Source organism: Myxine glutinosa, chromosome 8, assembly GCF_964187855.1.
Source record: "Myxine glutinosa chromosome 8, kmMyxGlut1.1, whole genome shotgun sequence".
Classification (NCBI taxonomy): domain Eukaryota; kingdom Metazoa; phylum Chordata; class Myxini; order Myxiniformes; family Myxinidae; genus Myxine; species Myxine glutinosa.
In genome coordinates this window covers 3,528,902-3,551,767 of record NC_136268.1, presented here as the reverse complement: position 1 = coordinate 3,551,767, position 22,866 = coordinate 3,528,902, and the positions used below count along the sequence as shown (strand labels likewise).

The following is a 22,866-nucleotide window of genomic DNA, read 5'->3' as shown; positions in this document are numbered from 1 at the left end:
CCCAAGCATCCCAGTGACATGAGGCTAGGTCCCAAGCATCCCAGTGACATGAAGCTAGGTCCCAAGCATCCCAGTGACATGAGGCTATGTCCCAAGCATCCCAATGACATGAAGCTAGGTCCCAAGCATCCCAGTAATATGAAGCTAGGTCCCAAAAATCCCAGTAATATGAAGCTAGGTCCCAAAAATCCCAGTAATATGAAGCTAGGTCCAAAAAATCTCAGTAATATGAGCTAGGTCCCAAGCATCCCAGTGACATGAGGCTATCTCCCAAGCATCCCAGTGACATGAGATTATCTCCCAAGCATCCCAGTGACATGAGATTATCTCCCAAGCATCCCAGTGACATGAGACTATGTCCCAAGCATCCCAGTGATACGAGGTATGTCCCAAGCATCCCAGTGACATGAGATTATCTCCCAAGCATCCCAGTGACATGGGATTATCTCCCAAGCATTCCAGTGACATGATGTTATCTCCCAAGCATCCCAGTGACATGAGATTATCTCCCAAGCATCCCAGTGACATGGGATTATCTCCCAAGCATTCCAGTGACATGATGTTATCTCCCAAGCATCCCAGTGACATGAGATTATCTCCCAAGCATCCCAGTGACATGGGATTATCTCCCAAGCATTCCAGTGACATGATGTTATCTCCCAAGCATCCCAGTGACATGAGATTATCTCCCAAGCATCCCAGTGACATGAGACTATGTCCCAAGCATCCCAGTGATACGAGGTATGTCCCAAGCATCCCAGTGACATGGGATTATCTCCCAAGCATCCCAGTGACATGGGATTATCTCCCAAGCATCCCAGTGACATGATGTTATCTCCCAAGCATCCCAGTGACATGAGACTATGTCCCAAGCATCCCAGTGATACGAGGCGATGTCCCAAGCATCCCAGTGACATGAGACTATGTCCCAAGCATCCCAGTGATACGAGGCGATGTTCCAAGCATCCCAATGACATGAGGTCATCACAGTGGGTCTACCTAATGTCTGTAGTGGAGAGTAGGAAATGGCAAAGTCGAAATTTATCTTTAAATTTAAGTTTATATTTTACTAATAACAACATATGTTGAATACATATTTATTCTTGCCCCAATACATATTTAGGAGTTCCATGTAAAAAATACAACTTAAATTCATCAGGAAAACATGATTATCCCTCTTTAATGTTTATAAAAGAGTCTCTTCGAATGTACAAATTTAAGGTTGAAACTACAAAATTTCCCGATCATGGTCGTGGGCTACCCCCTTCCAGACCCTCCTTCCTCGGTCGCTTTGCTTCCTCACACCACAGCAGATGCTTTCCCTCCTTTCGCTTTCCCTTCTCTTGATGTTGCCAACTTTGCAATATGTGCCTATTATTTATGGAGTATGCCACCCTCGGGATGTCCCTATCCTGTCGCACTGTTTCCCCTTTCTCTCCCCTCCCTACCCCCAACCTAGTGAAATTAAGTATACAAACTCGTAGATTGAATTAATGTGATGTTGATGGAGCACAGGCCTGATTGGGCAAATGGCCCAGTCATGTGTAAAAGTTCCTTGTTTAGCCTTGTAACATTACGTAAGGCAGTAAGCAGGGACATTTACAATGTTTTTTGGAGGACTGGAAGGCTGGCAAACACCCATGGATAGCAGTTGCTTGTGGTGGGGATGCATCGGCCGAGCAGGCCTCTTCAGCGCGTATCACGGTGCGGCAGCATGCCACCCGGAAATATCTGCTTCGGAAAGGTTACAGTATACCTGGTGTTGGCCTAATGGTTCGGGCGGTGGGCTTGGGATCCTAAGGTCCTGAGTTTGAATCCCGTTCAGCTGTTGAATTAATACCAGGTGGGGTTGACTCAGCCTGTCATCCTTCCGAGGTCGGGAAAATGAGTACCAGGGTACTCAAGGAGGTTGGTGGCAGGATTTGCACTCCGGCCGCTGTATAAACACCTCATCCTGTACCACACACAGCGGTGTTTGTCGGGATGGTGCTGAGGGTTACAGTAGATGCTCACAGGGACAGATCACATAGCCTTTCCTCCGGTTATTCACCATGGTAACGAACTGAACGTCACCACTCGGTGCGCTTTAAAAACTTGGAGAAAAAGAATTGCACCGTAATCCATTATTTACAAGACAATTCTCTTCCACAGGGTCGTTTTTGAGATGGCTTTCTCCATTTGAGGGCGAGGGTTGCGTACTTGTCACAATAATTTGTGAGAGAAATGATGTTCAAAGCTGAAATGTGACTTCATTTTGTCCGACCGCCAGAGTTCCGAAGAGCATGAAGGGATTTTCATATCCGCATCCTTTTATAAAAACTATGCATATTCCATTGAAATCCTAAAATGTTAAGGTGATTTGGACAGGATATTATCTTCCAATGCTCTACTCTTTTCGAGACACTGGGATGTTTCACTTCCGCAATCTAAATGCGGAGGTGCCGCCATCTTTAAGTCCCTGTTTTGAGAGACAGGGACTTAAAGTCGCCGTTTGTTTTGAGAGACGCTTCGCGACAAGACTCCTCACCAGGTCTACACCGGGATGGCAATTTCTATTTTTTTATTTATTCAAGTCTTCTTGGACTTTACAGAAGGTCAAATCCAAGACGAGACAAGTCAGAGGCAAACACATGACCACCTGAGCTACCAGGTCTTCCATTGAGGTATGTTCTCTAAGGATGTACCTACAAGCTCAACTCCAATAAGCTTCTGAAGCGCATTCTTCCTGATGAGTCTTGAGCTTTTGACCTTATAACTCTGTCTATGATATCTTACTTTTGAATGTCTCATAGATTACAAATGTGTGTTTCCACCATATGGTACTGCAGATACATGATCGTGTCATTGTTTGTGATTGTTTGCATCCCAGCTTTTCGTGTTATTCCAATGACAGATTTTTGAGCCTGGATTACATGCTATTATGTTGCATTAGCCATTCACTCCAAGCAGCACCATTTCCTCCATTGTGCTCCAGGACACGATTTCTGTGCCCAAGACCACAGCTGTGGAACGAACGCGCAATGCCAAAACCTCGCCGAGCGGGCCGTTTGTGTCTGCCTTCCTGGATTCGTGCCGATGCGGGAGGACCACGCGTACTGTGAAGGTGTGTGGCCTGCGGTGATGAGGGTGAATCTTTAACGCATGATCGGGGATGGTGAGCTGCAAGTTCTACTCACAACATGCTTTTATCCATTATGCATTGATTTATGTATTCAATTGGAACTTCCATTGGAATAATTTGCAACTCACGTACAAGAAAACAGGTTGACCGCATGGTACAAAGGTAGCAGCGTACCTACCTTGAGCTGTCTAGTTTAACTTTGATTCCTGATCCCATTATAAATTGTCACCCTGGTGCTTTGCAGACGGGATGTTGCTTCAATGAGCATGCCATTTTTCAGATGGGGCATTAATATGGGTGTCCCTCCTGGTAGCATGATGTTAATCCCACAGCTCTGAGACGCGTGGCAATACCTCTCAGCTGTCCTGCCAGCATCTCCTCGCATATACTGGTGGATGCTGAAGATCCCATGATATATGTTGCATCAGTCAGCCATTGTGTGAAACTTACTTTTGAATGTCTCTTAGATTACAAATACTCGTGTATAAATATATACATACTAGCTTGGCTCGGCTCGCTACGCTCGCCTCACCACGCGTCGTTACAGAGGAACGGGCTTGCTTTACCTGAGGATAATAACTGTACCTGAGTTGCTGTTTTGTCATGGTTTATATGTCATAATACAAACAATTATATTGCACAATGCATTTGTAATATACGTGATATTATATTTTATAAACAATTTAAGTTGAAGATTTAAGTTGAAAAGAAAAAATTTAAATACATTTTCCAAAAAATATTTTAGGTGAAAACCAGAAGTTTGGTGCGATTTCACAAGAGTTTGAGGAAGTAGTTCAGTGACAAGACAAGACAACACAGACACTGCATATATATATTGTTACGGACCGCGGATAAGATGTTAATTTGCCGAGCGGATGGCGCCGCGGCCCGAACCGTTTTTACAATGACTAAGACCCGATTCCTTAAACGTGGGCCAAATCGTGCCACAGATATTCAATGAGGGAAAAGACAAAGATGACACGGCTGTGAAGAAGAGGAAGACGAAGGCAAAAGGTTGGAAATACTACTATTATTTATTTACTATTTACACAATTGAAAGAAACCAAGGAGGAGGAAAGATAAGAAAATAATTTACAGAAGAAGAAGCGGACACAGTGAAAATTGCTAGCTTATCTAAACAGGCTTAACTTAACCCAGGAACAGAACAAACAAAGACGGACTCACACGAATGGGGAATGGAGGCAGGAGTGAATGGCTGGACCGGGAGGAAGGTTCAGCTCGGACCAGAGGACGGCTGGACCGGGAGGGAGCAGCCGCCACCCTTCCTCAACAGCAACCTGCCGTCAACGCTCAAGCTGCGGCAGTCAAAGCTGCGATGGTTCAAAGCTGCTGTGGTTCAAGCTCCGGTGGTTCAAGCTGCTGTGGTTCAAACTCCTGTGGTTCAAGCTCCGGTGGTTCAAGCTGCTGTCGTGGGGACGTCGTGTGCTTTCTCAGGACTCCTTTTCATCACTCCTCCGCACTTGTGTTAAAGGCTTCCCCCGCGCTTCTCATCACTCCCGCGCACTTGTGTCAAAGGCTTCCCCCCGCGCTTCTCATCACTCCCGCGCACTTGTGTCAAAGGCTTCCCCCCATGCTTCTCATCACTGCTGCGCACTTCTGTCAAGGCTTCCCCCGCGCTTCTGTCGTGCACTTCTCTCAGAGGCTTCCTTCTCGCTTCTCTCAACGGCTTCCGCGCGCGCTTTTTATAACGCCGCGGGCAAATCAAGCCGCCGGCCTCTAGAACACGCCCATCGGTGAGCTCGCCTCGGCCCTGATTGGTCGGCACGGCCCTCTGGCTCCACCCTTGATGACGATGGGCGGGCACGCCCAGGATTCGGCAGCTCCTCCCCCTTCTTCTCCGAGCCTACCTCGTGGCTAATGGAGTCTTGGAGCGAACAGTTGGCAATTGCGGCTTTATTAATTGAAAATGAAAGGGGATCTATCCATTTGAATTCGGTGCAATGGAGTGTCAATTAATGGAAAACAAATCCTTAGCCTACTACACAGAATAAGGAAATAACTGTCAACAAGGAGGAAATCGATGATTGGCTAACGTGAGTGCTTATGAAATAACTATGGAACGACCTTTGACCTTTATACACACTGGAGGCAGGAGGGTCCAGAATAAAACAATCAAAAAAAAAAACACAATCCTCATATCCACAATATATATATATATACAGTCACGTGAAAAAGTACGTGCACCCCATGTAAAGTTTTGACTTTTTCAACATATTTCAACATACAGCTATTTGATCTTCATTTCAACAATATTGATAGATAAAGGTGATATAATATAACAAATATCATGAAACATTTACTTTTTGTAGTCCATTGTATAATTTAAATAAACATGAATGCAAATTTCGCATGTGGAAAAAGCAAGTACACCCCTACATTTATCACTACTTCAAATACCTAAAATTACAATCAGGTGCACCAGCTCAGGTGGAAATGATTAGAACATCATTAGAGAGGATCTTGGAGGAACCTGTCTTATTTAAACCTCAGACATTTAGTTAGGTTTGGTCTTTGTTGTTGAAGTGTGCGGCGTCACCATGCCAAGATCAAAAGAGCTCTCTGAGGCCTTCAGAAAGAAGGTTGTAGATGCCTACGAGTCTGGGAAGGGATTTAAAAAGATCTACAAACAATTTGAAATCAATCATTCGACTGTCCGGAAGATCATCTACAAGTGGAGAAGATTCCAAACAACTGCCAACTTGTTCAGGCCATGCCGCCCCAGCAAGTTCAGCCCGAGAGCAGACCGCAAGATGCTGAAAGAGGTCTCCAAGAAACCCAGAATGTCATCAAGGGACCTACAGGTAGCTCTTGCCACTGTTGATGTCAAAGTGCACGAGTCTACTATTAGAAAGAAGCTGCACAAATTTGATCTACGTGGGAGGTGTGCCAGGAGGAAACCTTTGCTGTCCAGAAAGAACATCAGGGCAAGACTAAAGTTTGCCAATGAACACCTAGGCAAAGTCCAGCACTTCTGGAACCATGTGCTCTGGACAGATGAGTCAACGGTAGAGCTATTTGGCCACAGCACCAGAAGACATGTTTGGCGAAAACCAAAGACAGCATTTGACCACAAGAACCTGATACCAACTGTAAAGCATGGTGGTGGAAATATTATGGTTTGGGGCAGCTTTGCTGCATCAGGACCGGGGCAGCTCACCATCATATAATCCACTATGAATTCTTCATTGCACCAGAGGGTGCTTGAGAATAATGTGAGGCCATCTGTCGGAAAGTTGAAGCTCAACCGAAAGTGGACCTTCCAACATGACAATGACCCTAAACATACCAGTAAATCCACCAAGGAATGGCTGAAAAGAAAGAAATGGAGGGTTCTGGAATGGCCAAGTCAAAGGCCGGATCTAAATCCCATCGAGATGTTGTGGGGGGATTTGAAACGAGCTGTGCATGCAAGAAACCCCTCAAACATCGCACAGCTGAAAGAATTCTGCATGGAGGAGTGGGCAAAAATTTCTCCCAGTCGATGTCAGAGACTGGTAGACAGTTATAAGAAACGCCTACTTGAGGTTGTTTCTGCCAAAGGGGGCAACACCACCTATTAGAGCCAGGGGTGTACCAACTTTTTCCACATGCGAAATTTGCATTTATGTTTATTTAAATTATACAATGGACTACAAAATGTAAATGTTTCATGATATTTGTTATATTATATCACCTTTATCTATCAATATTGTTGAAATGAAGATCAAATAGCTGTATGTTGAAATATGTTGAAAAAGTCAAAACTTTACATGGGGTGTACTTACTTTTTCACGTGACTGTATATATATATATATATATATATTGTTGCGGATCTCGGACGTCAGCTCTCCCCTTATCAAGGGGGGGTTAATCCCCTTGTCCTTTTATCTGGCCGACCCGAGTCCTGGAAGTTATACCATCCTTCCCGGCGCGGCGTTCGGTAGGGTTTGTTAGGCCTCGGGGTTCACTACTACCTAATTACTAACGCCGACCGGAAACGAGGGAATAACTCCCGCTCGAACTACGGATATGATGGAAAATGCCGAGCGGATAGCAATCCGCGATGCGAGCTATTAACAAATGACTAAACCCGATTCTGAGCAGTTCCTAATCGTGCCACGTTTACCCAATGAGAGAAAAGACGGATGCGATCGGATAAGAGGAAACCAAGAAAGCACAAGGCAATTTATTACAACTGTACAGAAAGAAGAGGAAACGAAAGAATGTACAGGATAGGAAGAGGAAGAAGAAGAACACAGGGCTGCCTTAAACAGTCTTATTCTTAATACCCAGGACAAACATACACACTCACACGGGGATTGTCGATGATTGATGGTCATCAACGCGTCCAGGCTCCAGCCCGGCTCCGGTCCAGGCTCCGATCCAACGGACGAAACCCGGCGGGCCGCTTCGCGTGTAGTTGAAACGCGACCGGACAATTATATAGCGGGGGGAAGCTGGTGTCCTATGGCGTATGTAATAAATGCACACTCGTGCCGAACGCCCCCTCTCTCCAAGGTCCTTTCGCACAGCGCGTTTCCAACCAGTCCTTTACAACGCCAAACGTACGACGCCGTCTTGGACAGTTCTCTAATCAAGCGCGCCGTATATCTCATAAGTCCCGTGAAAGGGCTTTGCTTTCGCTTTTATAACTCAACCAAGCGATCACTCCGCGAGCCCCAAAGTCACGCCTGTCGGCGATGTCACTGCAGCCCTGGTTGGCTGGTTATCGCTTACCGGCCACGCCCTGATGGTGGGTTGACGTGGCCACACCTTCTTCCTGGCGCTCCGCCCCCTTTCTCGGGCCTTGCCTCGTGGCTTATGGCGGCGTTGAGCGAGCGCTATGGCAGCTGCTGCTGGCCGAGGCGCGTAACACTTGGGAGGGGCCATGAGGTACAGACTGTAGGGTAGGGGCGCGCCTAATGGCGTCGCTTGGAGAGGGAGGCTTCCAAAATGAACAGAATGGGGCCTACTCCTTATTTGATTGACACAACGCAGATTCAACTATTGGAAACATGGCCTTACCTATACACATACTAATGAAATAACTGAAGTCCGATGGTGGCCTACGTGTTGCTTGTGGCCTAACTATGGGGTGCAACCTTTAACCCTTTCATGATGTCATATTTATAAGTGTGGGTTCTCAAAACCGCAACAATATATATATACATATATTTCCACCATGGTACTGGAGATACATTGCACATCCATTTTCGAATCCAAGCTGAATTCCAAATTCCTAGCTTGACTGCTGCTGGGAAAGTCAATGGCAAACCACCCAGTGTATCTCCCTTCCCAAGACTGCTTGAACAGTACCGATGCTCTGGAAAGAACAGTACCGATGCTCTGGAAAGAACATGGGCATGCTCATTGGGCATGCTCATTCTACCAGGAAACAGGAAGAGGCCATTTGATTGCAATCATGGAATCGAAACTCAAACTCTTATTTATTTATTTATTTATTTATTTTATTTACAGTGTCTGAGGTACGTGGAGGAGCTGCAATTACAAAAGAATACAGAATACCAATTATTATTTTTATTTTTTTTACAAATCTCTGCCAAAACCCTTAATTGCATCACATGTGACCACCATTATCACTGCAGCACGTTTCGTTGAAATTAAGTGTGAGTGCAATATAATTTTTCTCAACAGATGTTGCAAGCTTCATTACACGACTTGCATTGCAAAATACAGTTTAGTGAACTGTAAAATAAAGAAAAATGTGGATTCCACCATCTGCCTCGTGTTCAGCGCACATTCTGACATAACGACGCTAGCAAGGGGTGCTCCTGCAGGATATGTAAATGAGGTCCTAAATGTGAGCATCACAGAGGACCCAGGCCGCCAATGATACCAAACTGACCCTGGCAAGACATCCTGCCAGATGTCCTCACAGTTACCCATTTTTTGTCCGGCGTCCTTGTTGGCAAGTAGGGAATGCGACTACGTATGGAGTTGCCAACTCGACCGTTGTGGTTTCTAACGGACCAGCCCGCTCCATCTGTTGAATACGCGGACTTTAGGTTAGCACTGATGCTCCATACCGCAACTATCACCTTGGTAACATGATTTATATTTTGATTATCTACTCGGATCATGGAGCTAAATAGAATGTCTACCTATGAGCTGCAGGTTGATCATTTCAAATTTCAATGGATCTACCTAACGCTCCAAGGAAGCTCACCTATGAGCTGCAGGTTGATCATTTCAAATTTCAATGGATCTACCTAACGCTCCATGGAAGCTCACCTATGAGCTGCAGGTTGATCATTTCAAATTTCAATGAATCTACCTAACACTCCATGGAAGCTCACCTATGAGCTGCAGGTTGATCATTTCAAATTTCAATGGATCTACCTAACGCTCCAAGGAAGCTCACCTATGAGCTGCAGGTTGATCATTTCAAATTTCAATGGATCTACCTAACGCTCCATGGAAGCTCACCTATGAGCTGCAGGTTGATCATTTCAAATTTCAATGGATCTACCTAACGCTCCATGGAAGCTCACCTATGAGCTGCAGGTTGATCATTTCAAATTTCAATGGATCTACCTAACGCTCCAAGGAAGCTCACCTATGAGCTGCAGGTTGATCATTTCAAATTTCAATGGATCTACCTAACGCTCCATGGAAGCTCACCTATGAGCTGCAGGTTGATCATTTCAAATTTCAATGAATCTACCTAACACTCCATGGAAGCTCACCTATGAGCTGCAGGTTGATCATTTCAAATTTCAATGGATCTACCTAACGCTCCAAGGAAGCTCACCTATGAGCTGCAGGTTGATCATTTCAAATTTCAATGGATCTACCTAACGCTCCATGGAAGCTCACCTATGAGCTGCAGGTTGATCATTTCAAATTTCAATGGATCTACCTAACGCTCCATGGAAGCTCACCTATGAGCTGCAGGTTGATCATTTCAAATTTCAATGGATCTACCTAACGCTCCAAGGAAGCTCACCTATGAGCTGCAGGTTGATCATTTCAAATTTCAATGGATCTACCTAACGCTCCATGGAAGCTCACCTATGAGCTGCAGGTTGATCATTTCAAATTTCAATGGATCTACCTAACGCTCCAAGGAAGCTCACCTATGAGCTGCAGGTTGATCATTTCAAATTTCAATGGATCTACCTAACGCTCCATGGAAGCTCACCTATGAGCTGCAGGTTGATCATTTCAAATTTCAATGGATCTACCTAACGCTCCATGGAAGCTCACCTATGAGCTGCAGGTTGATCATTTCAAATTTCAATGAATCTACCTAACGCTCCATGGAAGCTCACCTATGAGCTGCAGGTTGATCATTTCAAATTTCAATGGATCTACCTAACGCTCCATGGAAGCTCACCTATGAGCTGCAGGTTGATCATTTCAAATTTCAATGGATCTACCTAACGCTCCATGGAAGCTCACCTATGAGCTGCAGGTTGATCATTTCAAATTTCAATGGATCTACCTAACGCTCCAAGGAAGCTCAAAAGGCGATTCCGTTTTCCCTGCCTGTCCATAACTCCCATTCCAAGCATTTCTTTAATCCCGTAAAAAAAAATCCAAAAATACACTTTCTCCACCTGGCTGCGCAGCAGCAACACACATCCGTCACCACTGATAGCTTCCAAAGGAATCGTGGTATGAGAACTGAATATTGTGAAGACTTCCTGTATCGGACTTTAGGCACCATTTGTTTTTTTTCTGAGCAGGTTAAGGCTTTGTCATGTCATGCAGTCTGTGTATCTTGGTGGAGCATAGGGAGAGGGCCGATGACAAATGACTTATCCTTGAGTTTCGTGGCTGATTTTCAATCCTTCGCCGAACCACTCTCGCCGTATCGCCCTTTGCGACCTGCTCCCCAAATCGATTCTCGTGGATCACGTGATTGCTCGTGGTTCAAGGATCACTTTGGGATGGGAAAATTATCCTGATTCCGAAATCATCCCATGATTTATCGGAGAACATTTGGGCATGCCGAAGCGTACCCTCATTCAGTGACAGACAGGCATTTCAAGGCAGTCACACACACATATGTTGAAAGACAAAGACAAAACAGGCATTTTAAGACAATTACAGGTAGATAGGTAGGTTACTAAAAACAAGCAAGCAGACAGGCGTCTATAGAGACAAATGCACACATGCAGGTGCACACAGATATAGGCAGTGGGACAAATGCATGCTTGAATTCTCCTGCCCCCAGGTTACTGCAGGCCCCATGTGGTCTGCCAATAACCCACTTCTGCTGAAACTCCCAAAATCCTGAGCCTCCCATGCAGTGACTTCTACGCGATAATAATGTCACCCTTTTTGACGTTTGTAATACAATGAGTGTAGGTTCAGTATCTCAGTTGTTGCTCATAGGGTAGGTGATGCAACTCAGGAATTAAAGCGACACAATCATAAATTTTTTGGAAGAAATATGTTTTAGAGGATGATATCCCTGAACCATTAGCGCAAAAATAAAAAAAAATTGGTAGGATATTCGTGCTTTAAAATCGGACTATTTTTTATATATACTTAGTCTCGGCTCGTATGAGTGCTAACACATAGAACATATAATAAAGGGAGCGGGAGAAAAGATGGGAGAGGAGGGAAGTACAACAACAGTCGGGAACAGGGACATCGGGAGATCTGTGGAAGGGAGACGGCTGGGGAGGGGTACACAGGATAAAAAAGATGGACACTACAAGGACTTTCAGGAAAGAAAACAAGGAATTTGAAGGAGGTAGGTTTGGGGTGTATTAATGGGGGTAGAAAAGATCAAGGTTTTGGATGGGGGAAGATAAGAGATGGTGGTGAACAGATGTTTTGAAGACCTGGAGGGAGGAGTGGGATTGAAGAGAGTGATGGAGTTTGTTCCAGAGGCGGGAGAAAAGAGGAATGAAAGAGTGAAGGTGAGCAGAGAGTCTTGATTTTGGCAGTTTCACCAGAAAAGGGTTGAATGGCAGATCTTGTGCGACCTGTAGGAATATTTGGGGGACAGAGCCCAGAGAGAGCTGGGGGGGCAAGGCCAGAGAGGAGTCGGTAGAAGACGGAAAGACCACCAACCTGCCTGCGGTGAGTGAGTGAAAGGCCTTTGGAGTTAGCTTCATCGCGGGAGATTCCAATGATTCTGAACGCTTTGGTTTCAACAGCGTGAAGACGAGCTAGGTGTGAGGCAGGTGCACCAGCCCAGAGGGGAGAGCAGTATTCCATTGAGCTGCGGATGAAAGCCTTGTATGTGGTGAGGAGCTCAGGTGTGCCAAGGAAGGACTTCGCACGACGGAGGATGCCCAGTCGGCGACTGGCTTTGGAGGCCAGCTTGGAAATGTGGTTTTCCCAAGAAAGATCATGGCAGATAATGAGACCCAAAAGCTTGAGTGACAGAACTTCTTGGAGAGGATTATTCAGAAAGTGTATGGGAGGGTTGTCCAGTCGGTCTTTTCGGAGAGACATCGTAAGAGTGTGAGATTTGTCAGGATTGAAAGACATGTTCCACTTGTTTGCCCAGTCTGTGATTTTGTCCAGGTCTGCAGAGAGTGAGGAGGCTGCAGACTGCCGATCTGAGGGATGAGGAATGGAGCGACAGAGAGTAGAGTCATCAGCAAAGAGATAGAGAGGATTTTCAAGAGAGTCAGAGAGATCATTGATGAAGACCAGAAAAAGCACAGGGCCCAGAACACTGCCTTGGGGAACTCCAGCCTGAACAGGAAGAGGAGATGAGAGAAACCCATTCAGGGCCACACATTGACTACGACTAGAGAGGAAGTCCGCCAGCCATGCGTGGAGATTTCCATGGATACCAAAGGAGGAGAGTTTGGTGAGCAGAGCGGGGTGCCAGACCGTATCAAAGGCACGTGATATGTCAAGGGAGACAGCTCTAATTTCCTGTTTGGCATTGAGGACCTCCATCCATTGTTGAGAAAGCAGAAGCAGCATGTCCAGAGTAGAGTGACCAGGTCTGAAACCAAATTGATGATCAGAGATCAAGCCATTGGAGAAGAGGAAAGATTTCATATCCGAGGCAATGATGGATTCCATGACTTTGCTGATAATTGGGAGTAGGCTGATTGGTCTGTAGTTGCTAGGATCTGTTTTTGCACATTTTCTGTGCAAAGCGGTGATGTTGGCTGATTTCCAAGCAGATGGCAGATGACCTTGAACCCAAGAGAGGGTGAAGAGAACAGAGAGAGGGAGTGAAAGAGCGGAAGAACAGGATTTTAGGACCCATGGGCTGACGCCGTCAGGTCCAGTTGCAGAATCAGAGTCGAGGGTTGACAGAAACTTTTCCACGTTGTCAGGAGGAAAGGACACAGAGTCCAGGAGCAGCTGGGTACAACTGGGGACGGTGGGTACAGAGAGGGATGGGTTTGGGCACAATATTTAGAGGCAAACACAGTGTTGAGGCATTCAGCTTTTTCACGTGCGGAGTCAGCCGTGTGGCCGTTTGAGATGAGGGAGGGGATGGAGGGGGAACAAACACCAGAAACAGATTTGACCAGATGCCACCAGGATTTGGAAGAGGGAGACAGATAAGAGAGTTCGGTCTTGAGAACGGAGAGATATTGTTTCCTGGCTCTCCTGAGGCTGGACACACACTTGTTTCGGGCTTTGTGAAAGGAAATGAGATTTCCTTCCGTTGGATTTGCTTTCCATGAGACGAAGGCAAGTTGTTTCTGGGCAACAGCCTCACCACAAGATTCCGTGTACCATAGACGGGAGGAAGGGTATGACAACTGAAGACGGGATGGGATAAATCTGTGCATGAGAGAGAGCAATTTACTTTGGAACAATTCCCAGGATGAGTTGATGTAAAGACATCCAAGAAAAGACCACACGACGGAAGATGCCCAGTCGGTGACTGGATTTGGAGGCCAGCTTGGAAATGTAGTTTTCCAAGGAAAGATCATGGCAGAAAGTGAGACCCAAAAGCTCGAGTAATAGAACTTCTTGAAGAGGATTGTTGAGAAAGTAGATGGGAGGGTTGTCCAGGCAATCTTTACAGAGAGACAAAGTGAGAGTGTGAGATTTGTCAGGATTGAAAGACATGTTCCACTTGTTTGACCAGTTTGTGATTTTGTCCAGGTTTGCAGAGAGTGACGAGGCTGCAGACTGCCGATCTGGGGGATGAGGAATGGAGCGGCCAAGGGTAAAGTCATCAGCAAAGAGATAGAGAGGATTTTCCAGAGTCAGAGAGATCATTAACCAGAAAAATCACACGGCCCACAACACTGCCTTGAGGAACTCCACCCTGGACAGAAAGACGAGATGAGAGAATTCCATTTGGAGCCATACATTGACTATGACAGGAGAGGAAGTCCACGAGCCATATGTGGAGGTTTCTATGGATACCATAGGAGGAGAGTTTTGTGAGCAGGGCGGGGTGCCAGACCGTATCGAAGGCATGAGATATGTCAAGGGCGTCAACTCTGATTTCCTGGTTGGCATTGAGGACCTCATCCATTGTTGAGACAGCAGAAGCAGCATGTCCAGAGTAGAATGACCTGGTCTGAATCCAAATTGATGATTGGAGATCAAGCCATTGGAGAAGAGGAAGGATTTGATATCAGAAGCGATGATTAATTCCATGACTTTGCTGATTATTGGGTGCAGGCTGATTGGTCTGTCGTTGCAAGGATCTGTTTTTGCACATTTTTTGTGTAAAGCAGTAATGTTGGCTGATTTCCAAGCAGATGGCAGATGACCTTGATCAAAAGAGAGGGTGAAGAGAACAGAGAGAGGTGAGATAGAGCGGCAGAGCAGGATTTTAGGACCCGTGGGCTAATTCCGGCTAAACTTCTCCATTTTTCGGGAGAGAAGGACACAGAGTCCATGACCAGCTGGGTTTGACTGGGTAAGGTGGGTACAGAGAGTGATGTGTTTTCAAATTAACTTCCGTTATTCAAATTATTATGCATTATTTTTGCTTCCGTGATGCAAATTAGCTTCTTCCCTCAATTTGTATGTCGTGAAAGTTGCACTACACATTGACAGGCGTATATGCCTGTGTTTCATCACAAGTTATTATATCATTCAAGGTGCCAAGCTTTTATCTGTTCCAATCATCGACAAATTTGCCCACATAACTCAGAAGTCGTTGTTTTACATTCCTGACTCACAAAAAGATCGTCAACCATCCTGTACTTTGTGGTTGTAAAATCTAGGAACAACCAAATTAAATATCAAAACGTATGTTCATTCAAAATATAGTGTTGTTTGTGAGGACCACTCCGAGCCATCAGCGTTCGTATTTGATTAACAGGCGATCACTACCTGGGAATATTGCCTCAGAAATTGTTGAAACACGACGCTGTACCAACACGTACCATGCAAGCGTTATCTGTTGATTTGAAGCCAGGCCCAAGCCAGGCCGATGTGACCCAACCTCAGAGTTAGTCCTCAAGTAGTTATCTATATTACTAGAACTAGCAACGGTACCCGCCCTGTGGGCGGGGCTTCAATTGGGAAGCCCAAATGAAAAGGCAAAATATCGGAAATTGAAGGCTTTTTTTATTTTAAATGATTTATGTAAACATCCGTTAAATCATATCACACGCAAATCATCAAAATGTAAACAGTATTTGTAGAATTTTAATAAAAGCCACATCACTGTTCATATCGGTAAATATTATTCCATCGTGTTTGGAAAAATTGGAAATTGGAAAAATTGGAAAATTGGAAAGAAAATTGGTAAAAACAATATAGCCCATTTTACTCCAGGGGGTCCCAGGATTACCCACTCAAAATTTCGTTGCGATCGGTTCAGCGGTTTTTGCGGTACCTGGGAACAGACGTACAGACAGACATTTGGTGAATTATAGTAAGATGCTCGCAGAGCCTACCTGTCACTTCACTAACGGACCAATTAGTCATCCTTTTTGCCAAAAATGGCTTTATTGGTTCACTGCGTCTGTGTTGGGTCCGTAGATTACGATAAACTCGACCAGAATATGGGAATATTTCATCAGTTTAAGAAGTGCCCTGAGGTCTACAATTGCTCACGGGCTGATTGTGGCTTGTTTGTCATATGCCTCGAGGGCAGTTTTCATTCTCGTAAGATAGCCGATCAATCTCCCAATCCCTAGAGTGAGCCAGAGATCCCTCAAATCTTAGATGATGTGCTGTAGCCTCAGTGAGGCCTGTACCTTGCAGTCTTCCATATAATTGTTATCATTCAGCACAAACTGGCCCACAGCACAACGACAGCTAACAGGTCCTGCCTGTCGCTTCACTGATGGATTTAATCAAAAGACAGACATTGGCATTTCCTAAATCCCCCTCTCACCACCCGTTCACCCCAACCCCACAACCCCCAAAAACAACTCGGCATCTTGAACGCTAGAATAACTTGTGATGAAACGCAGACGTACGCGACCGTCAATCAGTTGTGCCCCTGTGACCAGTTGCAGAATCAGAGTCTAGGTTTGACAAAACGGTTTGACAAATCTAGTTTTGACAAATCAGAGTCTAGGTCATGCGAATCGACTAAAGTATCTCCTTGGCATAACGGAAGTGAAAATAGTCCAATTTTAAAATACGATTATCTGCCTTATTATTCTCCCAAAATGTTTGCTTTTGTGCTAATGGGTCAGGGACATCATCCTCTAAAACATATCTCTTCAAAATATTTCACGATTGTGTCCTTTTAACCGGACGGACGGACGGACAGACATCTGGACATCACGACCCATTTTATACGTTCATCTCTTTGAGAATCGAGATCAGATGACCTAACAACACAAACACACTGGACCGAAGTTGGTGGACAGATATTTAAAGACAAATATGTGGAATAGAGAAAATGAAAGTGCTATATTTTTCAACTTCCCCAAGCACGTTTAATTTCAAAGATGGAAGGTGTCCCAAGAATGTGTTTAAACATTTATAGCCTGTCCCGTACAAAGCGTGCACTCGGGTCAGGGAAGGTAAGTAGGCTACCACCTTGAGGACACGTCTGCACTTACATAGTTGGCCTCAGTGTAAACTGCAATGTTTTTCCAAAGTCTCTGCTGTGCAAAACACTTTAACCCTTCCTTGGTCGGTCATTTGTGGCATTACAGAATGTCAGGAAATAACAAGATAAGCTGTCAAAATTTGGACATCATGGAAGCTTACTGTTTTCCAGGCCCACTATTAAAGCACTGCTCAAATTCCAAGGATGTGAAACCATCTGAGCTGTCTCCTGCTTTTCGTATTCCACCCTTCACTATGATATGTCTTTCCGTCCATCAGACGATTGGAAGTGTCAGCTGCTCTACACAAATGAGACTAGGAATGCTCTTCTGAACTGAGATTGCTAGGCCTCCTGACCATGAAATTCATCGGTCATCATTCCTTTTTACCAGATCGGTCATTGCACCATTGCACATCGCAAATTCAGCTTTGTCCGCAGATGCCAAGTGCCGGATAGGCTGTTTCTTTCTCAGATTTAGATAAAGGATCAAAAGGTTCAAGCAACAGGTCAGGGCCTTCTTCCCAGACATACTTTACACTTTCAACCTCACCTCGCTTTCCGGTTTCCTCGCCACGTTTTCTTCCATTGGACATTTTGGAATACAGGCTCCGTTCCTCTCCTGGACGATATATTTCCGACGTAAGTACACGCAGCAAATCACCTCCAGTGCCTTATTTTCATCGATTGGCTCCTCAGAGACTGGAGTTCCTTGGCCTCGAGCAATGCTCTCACCCCAAGATGTTTTTTTTCTGATTTACATCAACGACCTCTATTTCTCTTTGGCTAACTCCACATATCCGTCCCTGGTGAGTCAGGTGTTTTTGCTCTTGATATGATGCCACGCATTTTTAAAAGTACGGAAATCAAAGCTTGGGGAAAAGCAAGATGAGAGATGGTGAGAGTCCAAAGCAACGATGTTGGAGCAGAGATGAACACACAAAGAATGACACTGGTTGACCTCATAACATGAGGTGTATATGTGCAAAGCATCATCAATATCATGAAGGCCCCATATACCCCACCTGCCACCTGCCCCACCTGCCACCTGAACCCTCACATTATGGTGGAGTTCAAATCCTTGGCCATCAATCATTGTTGAAATCTCATGAGAAGGCTCTATTGTTACCTCCGCAACCAAAGGTGAATCGAGGTTATGTTTTCACCCCTGTCTGTCCGTTTGTCTGTCTGTGCATTTGTGAACAAAATATCGTTAAGGACGGATTTGGCCGAGATTTGGCAGAGATGTAACGTATGTGACAAGGACAAAATGATTAGATTTTAGTGAAGATCCGGATTCGGATCCGGCTACCTGAATTTTCAAGTGATTCTTCACCATTGGGAGATAAGGCCAACAACGACACATAGCAGGAGATCTCAAAAAGTTGTGGACGGATTGAGACGAAACTTCGTGGACCGGTTTGTTGGCTGACAAGGACAATTAGATTCGATTTTGGTGAAGATCTGAATACGGATTCGGATATGAGAGTTATTTAATTTTTAAGCGATTCTTCATTATTGGGAGATAAGGCCAAAAACGACACATAGCAGGATATCTCAAAAAGTTGTGGACGGATTGAGACGAAACTTCGTGGACCGGTTTGGTGTCTGACAAGGAAGAATCGATTCAATTTTGGTGAAGATCCAGATCCAGATCCGGATCCAACTAGTATAATTTTTTAAGTGATTCTTCACCATTGAGTGATATGGCCAACCTGGTGGAGGTATTGGTGGTGGTAGTGGTGGAGGTATCTACAACCAGGTGGAGGTGTGCTCTCTACTGAGTGCCGTTCTAGTTTCCACTATGCTGGAACAGTTCCCTCTTTGAATGAAGAATTTGAGATATCCGTTCATGGGGTACTAGATTCACGAATCAAACGGCCTGGGGTTCTGTCAGGACCTCAAGCTATATTGCAATTGATGTGCTGTAACCTGAAGAACTTTGTAGACCATGTTCCTCTACTTCTGGACACGGATGTGGGGCTGGTAGGTATGCCTGAATCTAAGGAAGTGACATTCTTCACAAACAGGGGTGAAATGACAACCTCTGTTCACCATCGGGGGTGCAGGTAAAACTATAACAGGAAAACACGATGGAATCAACTCAGTAGACATTGCTTTGATTGAAGTGGGAAGAGCAGTTGCAGATTTGACATACACATGAAGCAACCCCAAACCGGAAGTGATGTTTGCTTGAAAATCTCTGTTTCTTACACCACCTTGAACACACGCTTAACTCGTCGTGCCTCTGCACAGGCTGTCTGTAACATTATACATTGCTGGCTTTTAATCTTGCAAGAATAAAACTTTTCATGGACAGGATCGAGGCGACTGAGGGTAAAAAGGTCGCTATAAATGAAACTTGGCTCATCCCACATTGTGGCACATTTCGTTATACTAGGGGGCTCGTTGGTCCATTGGACCACATTTTTATTGATCTTCACTCTTTGAAGCATAGCTGCCTGCCAGACTCGGGGTGGAGGGGGTCTTTTGGGTCATCGGAGTCTTTTGGGTCTTCAGATTATTTTGGCTCCTCTGGGTCTTTTTGGTCCTGTGGGTGTTTACGGTCGTCGGGGACTTTTGGGTCACCTGGATCTTTTGGGTCCTCGGTGACTTTTGGGTCCTCGGGGACTTTTGGGTCCTCTGAGTTTTGAGAGGCGGAGGTATGCTCTCTACTGAGCGCCGTTCTAGTTTTAATTGGTCTCAGACTCGTCCTCATATAGCACTGCAACCACATTGTCTTCCACCACCGGCCTTTTTTTAAACCATCTGTACCTCTTAAGCCCCAACAACTTGAAGATTCTCATTGACTGTACGTACAGCTCCTTATTCGCCTCCATAATTCATTTCACCTTTTTTCCACCTTCCCTTTGCGACCTTTCCATTTTTTATGAAATCCCATTCTTCTCTCCATTTCCTTAAGGTGCGGATACTTGTCAATATATCCGTGCCTGAACACATACATTTTCAATGTCATTCTTCCCTCCAGATTTTCAAGACAGGTGTGCACCACCATCTCAGATCATCCTCAATCCAAAACTATGATTTTTGTGTTACCCACATTAACCCTCCCCAAGCACAACTCTTTCCAAGTTTACAATTTTGCATTCCTGAGTTTCCTTCTGTATCCATCTTGTCCACCCCATGTATGTATCCTCTGCTGACCCAATTTCTCCCCCACTCCCGTTGTTTGTCCAAGTCTGCTCCTGTCTTGGCCTTCAAATCTTCCATTGGTGTTTCCCCCCTCTGTCTCTCTCTCTACTGTTCCTTTTGTCCTGTTGTGTCCTGATCCGTTCATTGTACTAGCAATAGCTCTTCTACGAGCCTCGACTATTTATACCCAAAAAACAGATAAATAGGGATGGGTAGATCGAAGTCTTGGACGATTACATAAGCGACACATTTCTAACATCGCATTTAATTGCGTTATGCTTGTGCTGAGACATATACTAAGGAAATAACTGTACTAGCATAAGCATCCTTAAACCCTTTAGTAGTAATTTCCACAACAACATAAAATACACACATCCGCACATACATACACATACACACACACATACAGTCGTGGCCAAAAATATTGGCACCCATGCACTTTCTTGAAATAACTCAAAATCTTTAACCCTATTTGTGAACGTCAGTTTGTTCGGTTGTCAGGATCAGACTCGGCAACGGTTGCTAGAGTGAGATGTGCATGGAAGAAGTTTCGGGAACTGAGTGGCGTGCTGATGATGAGGGGAGTGTCGTTGAAGCTGAAGGGAAAGGTGTATGCTGCATGTGTGAGAAGTGTTATGATTTCTGGGAGCGAGACATGGGTAATGAACGTAGAGCAGCAACGAAGGTTGGAAAGGGTGGAAATGCGAATGGTTCGGTGGATGTGCGGAGTATCGTTGAGAGAGAGGAAGACAAATGATGAATTGCGAAAGATGATGGGAATAGAGCCTGTGATGGATGCTGTGAAGAGGAACAGGTTGAGATGGTTTGGTCATGTGTTGAGGAAGGATGAAAGTGACTGGTTGAGAAGAGTGATGGCAATGAATGTAGAAGGAAGTAGAGGACGGGGAAGACCGAGAAAGACTTGGCTAAAGATGGTGGAAGAAGAAATGCGGGCAAGGGGGTTAACAAGGAGAGATGCAGAAAATAGGGCAAAATGGAGAAGATTGTCATGGGGACCGCAAGGCTAACCCCCGCTCTAGTAGAGAAAATGGCCTCAAAATGCATGTTGTTGTTGTTGTTTGTTCGGTTGTGCCTCATGGACAGCCTACGGAAGTGACTTAGAGAGGGAAGAGGGAGTCCATGGGGGGTAACTTTTCACAACAAAAAACATGGGAGCATCAGATTTAGATTTGGGTCGTGCCCAAGGGGCGTGGCAGCAGGGAGTGGCATTCTCTGACTATAATAAGCCCACTACACACACGTGACTGACTTTATTTTCCGGGCAATGCCGGGTAACACTGCAAGTTTTCTCTAAAAATAAGTTGAAATTGACAAGAATTTGGTCTCCACAATTCTTTATTTCACTGTTAATATTACAGAACCTTTGTTTTTGATTCAGAACTTAATATGTATATCCTTTTAAATCAGAAAATAAGAAGAAATGGCATTGACAAAATTATTGACACCCAAGACTTAATATTTGGTAGCACGGACTTTGGACAAAATAACTGCAGTCAAGCGCTTACTATGGCCATGAAGGAGCTTTCTACACATCTCTACTGGCAGTTTGGGCCACTCTTCTTGTGCAAACTGTTCCAGTTCTCCTAGATTTGACGGGTGCCTTTTCCCAACTGCTGTTTTCAGATCTCCCCACAGGTGTTCAATGGGATTTAGATGTGGACTCATTGCTGGTGACTTCAGAACAGTCCAGCGTTTTGTCTTGAACCATTCCTGGGTGCTTTTTGAAATGTGTTTGGGGTCATTGTCCTGCTGCAAGACCCATGTCCTTCGACGGAGACCCAGCTTTCTGACACTGGGTTGAACATTGCGCTCCAAAATGCCTTGGTAATCTGCTGATTTTATGACATGCACACTTTCAAGGTACCCAGTGCCAGAGGCAGCACAGCAACCCCAAAACATCACTGAACCTCCTCCATGTTTGACTGTAGGGAATGTGTTCTTTTCTTTGAAGGGTTCATTTTGTTTTCTGTAAACATAGAGATGATGTGCTTCACCAAAAAGCTCTAATTTGGACTCATCTGTCCACAGGACATTCTCCCAGAAGTATTTTGGCTTGTGCACGTGTATTTTGGAGAACTGCAGTCAGGCTTTCTCATGTCTCTCTCAGCAGTGGGGTACTCCTGCGTCTCCTCCCATAGAACCCCCTTTCATTTATTTGGTGACAGATGGTGCAAGTTGAAACTGTCACCTTGTTTCTGAAGGTCAGCTTGAATCTGTTTGGCAGTTGATCAAGGTGATTTCTCCACCATTCGAACAATCCTTCGCTACAATCTTCGATCAAGTTTTCTGTTGCGGCCACGTCCAGGGAGGTTGGCTACAGTGCCATGGGCCTTAAACTTCCTGATAGCATTGCGTGTGGTGGACACAGGAACATCAAGGTCTCTGGAGATGGACTTATAGCCTTGAGATTGTCCATGCTTATGTACAATCTTGTGTCTGACCTCCTCAGACAATTCTCTGGTCTTCTTTCTTTTCTCCATGCTCATTGTGGTACACACAGTGACACAAAACAGCACAATGAATCCTTTTCTCTCTTCAAACTGGTTGAAAGAGTGATTTTTATATTACAGGCACCTGCAACTCATCACAGGTGAGTTAAATTCCAAAGTAGAGGAGAATCACCTGCTTGAAATCTAATTAT

The 22,866-nt window shown here is 45.0% G+C and overlaps 1 protein-coding gene across 1 annotated transcript in view; it reads left to right on the top strand.

Moving 5' to 3' along the window:
• NELL1 (neural EGFL like 1) overlaps window positions 1-22,866 on the top strand; it is a 486,584-nt gene that overhangs the window by 237,617 nt on the left and 226,101 nt on the right. Inside the window, exon 12 of the mRNA XM_068124016.2 lies at window positions 2,975-3,103. Coding sequence (XP_067980117.2) covers window positions 2,975-3,103 — 129 coding nt within the window. The remainder of the gene's footprint in view (window positions 1-2,974; window positions 3,104-22,866) is intronic.